This window comes from Diabrotica virgifera, chromosome 9, assembly GCF_917563875.1.
Source record: "Diabrotica virgifera virgifera chromosome 9, PGI_DIABVI_V3a".
NCBI classification, from domain to species: Eukaryota; Metazoa; Arthropoda; class Insecta; order Coleoptera; family Chrysomelidae; genus Diabrotica; species Diabrotica virgifera.
In genome coordinates this window covers 86,446,910-86,449,293 of record NC_065451.1, presented here as the reverse complement: position 1 = coordinate 86,449,293, position 2,384 = coordinate 86,446,910, and the positions used below count along the sequence as shown (strand labels likewise).

The window sequence follows — 2,384 nt, the reverse complement described above, 5'->3', positions numbered from 1 at the left end:
ATTTTTGTTACCCTCATATACTGACTTCATCACCGACTCCTGATTTCTTCCCAAAGCTCCCTGACGTCTCCTGTACTCATCTATTAATTTACTCGTAACAAATTCTAGAGTAAATTCACTCGATGGCCTACTTTCCAGCGCTGTAATCAAAAAACTGTATGAGTCTGGAAGACTTCCCAGCAAAATTCCTGCTGAGAACCTGTCCTTAATTTCTTCCCCTAAGGCGGCCAGTTTATTCAACGATTCTAGGAATAAACTAAAGTGTGCTTCCATATCACCATTCTCCTCTAGCGATAGCCTACAGATTTGCTTTAACAAAAACACCATACTAGACAAACTTGATTTCTGATGATACTCCCTTAGCGCTATCCACGCATCGCGCGCTAATTCCCTGTTCCGGATATGCACTAATTGATTAACGTCAACAAGTAAGGCTATAGTTGACAAAGCCTTATCATTTTGTTTTTTCCAAGAACTGCTTCGATCTGCTTCTAATGGTAACTCACTCGAAACTATTTCCCATAGATCAGCATTGATGAGTAACATTTTCACTAAATAACTCCAAGATTGATAGTTCTTGCCGTTCAACTTTTCGACGTTATATTTCGCACTCTCCGCCATTATGTATTCGGTTAACACGAAAATTTCGCGACTGTACACTTTTAATTATTATCTTAATACAGGTGAGCTAACAACGTAACTGAGCCCAGAACCTATTAGAAATAGTAGATAATAAAAGGTACAAATAATACTAAACAAACTATATACTTTATAACCGAACCGTATTATAATATACAAACAAAGAAATTAAGATGTGTCTTCTACAACGTATACTTCCAGACTAGTGTAAAAATATCAAATACAAAACCACTAAAATCGCTCTCACATCCATATGTCTTGTAACACGATACTTTCATGTAATCAATCCTATGTAAGAGTTTTCGACCTAAAAGGTTCGGGGAATTAGCCCGCCCACTTAGACTGCATATGTCCATTTTAACACTAATAGGAATACCATAATTTATAGTTGAATATATTCTAACAAACCACAAGGATCCCGCCTCATTTCTAGAAGATTGCAAAGCAATTTTTAAACAACGCTTGCAGAATGCACTTAAAAAAATGAAGCCGTTAAGGTTAACTGTGTTTTCGGTGGTGAATTTGTGATCGCTAAAGGAAACCAGACCATAAATGCATATAAATATTTTACTACCCCGAATGTACCCATTTATAGAGACACCAATTTAGATAAGTGGTTCAACGGAAAAGTAGTCGAGCCTATTATGAGAGATCTAAGTGAGTTTCAGGAGCAAGATAGTGGTTGGGCGTTAAAAGCAATTGTTAATTTAGGTGTTAACGTTAATAAATATGTACCTCAACGTGGATCCTCTTATATTGATCTCCATTTTCAAATAAAGAGAAAACAGGCATGCATAAATGTTAAAAATGAGGATGAGGCGTGCTTTGCGTGGGCAGTAATTTCAGCTTTATTTCCGGTTGAGCAAGATGCACAACGAGTTTCAAAATACCCGCACTACTCGCAGGTTTTGAAATTGAAAGGCATCCAATTTCCGATGACAATGAGGCAGATTCCGAACTTTGAGAAACAAAACGATATATCGATTAACGTATACATTTTAAAAACGGAAAAGAAGATGATTCAGGTTTTACCATCTTTTCTCACTGAAAATAAAAGGACTACACACGTAAACCTTTTGTTAATTCAAAATAAAAGTGAGACCTCAATTACGTCACACTTTGTATGGATAAAAGATTTATCTCGTCTTTTATCGAAACAACTAAACTCGTGCGGCTATAAAAACTATTTCTGTGATCGATGTCTACATTATTTTTATTCTGAAGAAAAACTGAGCAATCACATGGTAGATTGTCTTCAAAAGAATAAGACTGCTACAAAAATGCCTGAAGTTGGTCAGCACATTTTAAAATTCAAGGATCATAAATACAAAATTAAGACTCCATTTGTTGTCTATGCTGATATGGAAAGTGTATTGAAGCCAATTAACGATCGCAAAAATATTCAAGAACATATTCCTGCAGCTATAGGATATTTCTTTAAATGTAGTTATGATGAAAAATTATCATTTTATTGATCGTATCGTGGGGAAGATTGTATGCAATGGTTCGCTGATGAGATGAATCAGCTAGTGGAAGATGTTAGTACTGTTTTTCTCTGTCCATATTCTATCAATATGTCTCATGCTGAAGATCAAGAATTTCAAGCAGCGTCGCATTGTCATATTTGTGAATTACCTTTCACTCCTGTTGACAAGAAAATTCGTGACCATTTTCATCTTTCTCACAACAACAACAATAATGGAAAAAACACTACCAATTATCGCGGGGCCGGACACGAAAGCTGC

The 2,384-nt window shown here is 35.9% G+C and overlaps 1 protein-coding gene across 1 annotated transcript; it reads left to right on the top strand.

Moving 5' to 3' along the window:
- The first annotated feature begins 1,070 nt into the window (after window positions 1–1,070).
- Window positions 1,071–2,119, top strand: LOC126892440 (uncharacterized). The gene has a single exon (XM_050661977.1). It carries the CDS (start codon window positions 1,284–1,286, stop codon window positions 2,112–2,114), a length of 831 nt encoding a protein of 276 aa, XP_050517934.1. The 5' UTR covers window positions 1,071–1,283; the 3' UTR covers window positions 2,115–2,119.
- The last annotated feature ends 265 nt before the right edge of the window (window positions 2,120–2,384 follow it).

Excerpts from the sequence above, each read along its gene's own strand:
- LOC126892440 (XM_050661977.1), top strand. The coding sequence starts at position 1,284 with ATGAGAGATCTAAGTGAGTTTCAGGAGCAAGATAGTGGTTGGGCGTTA.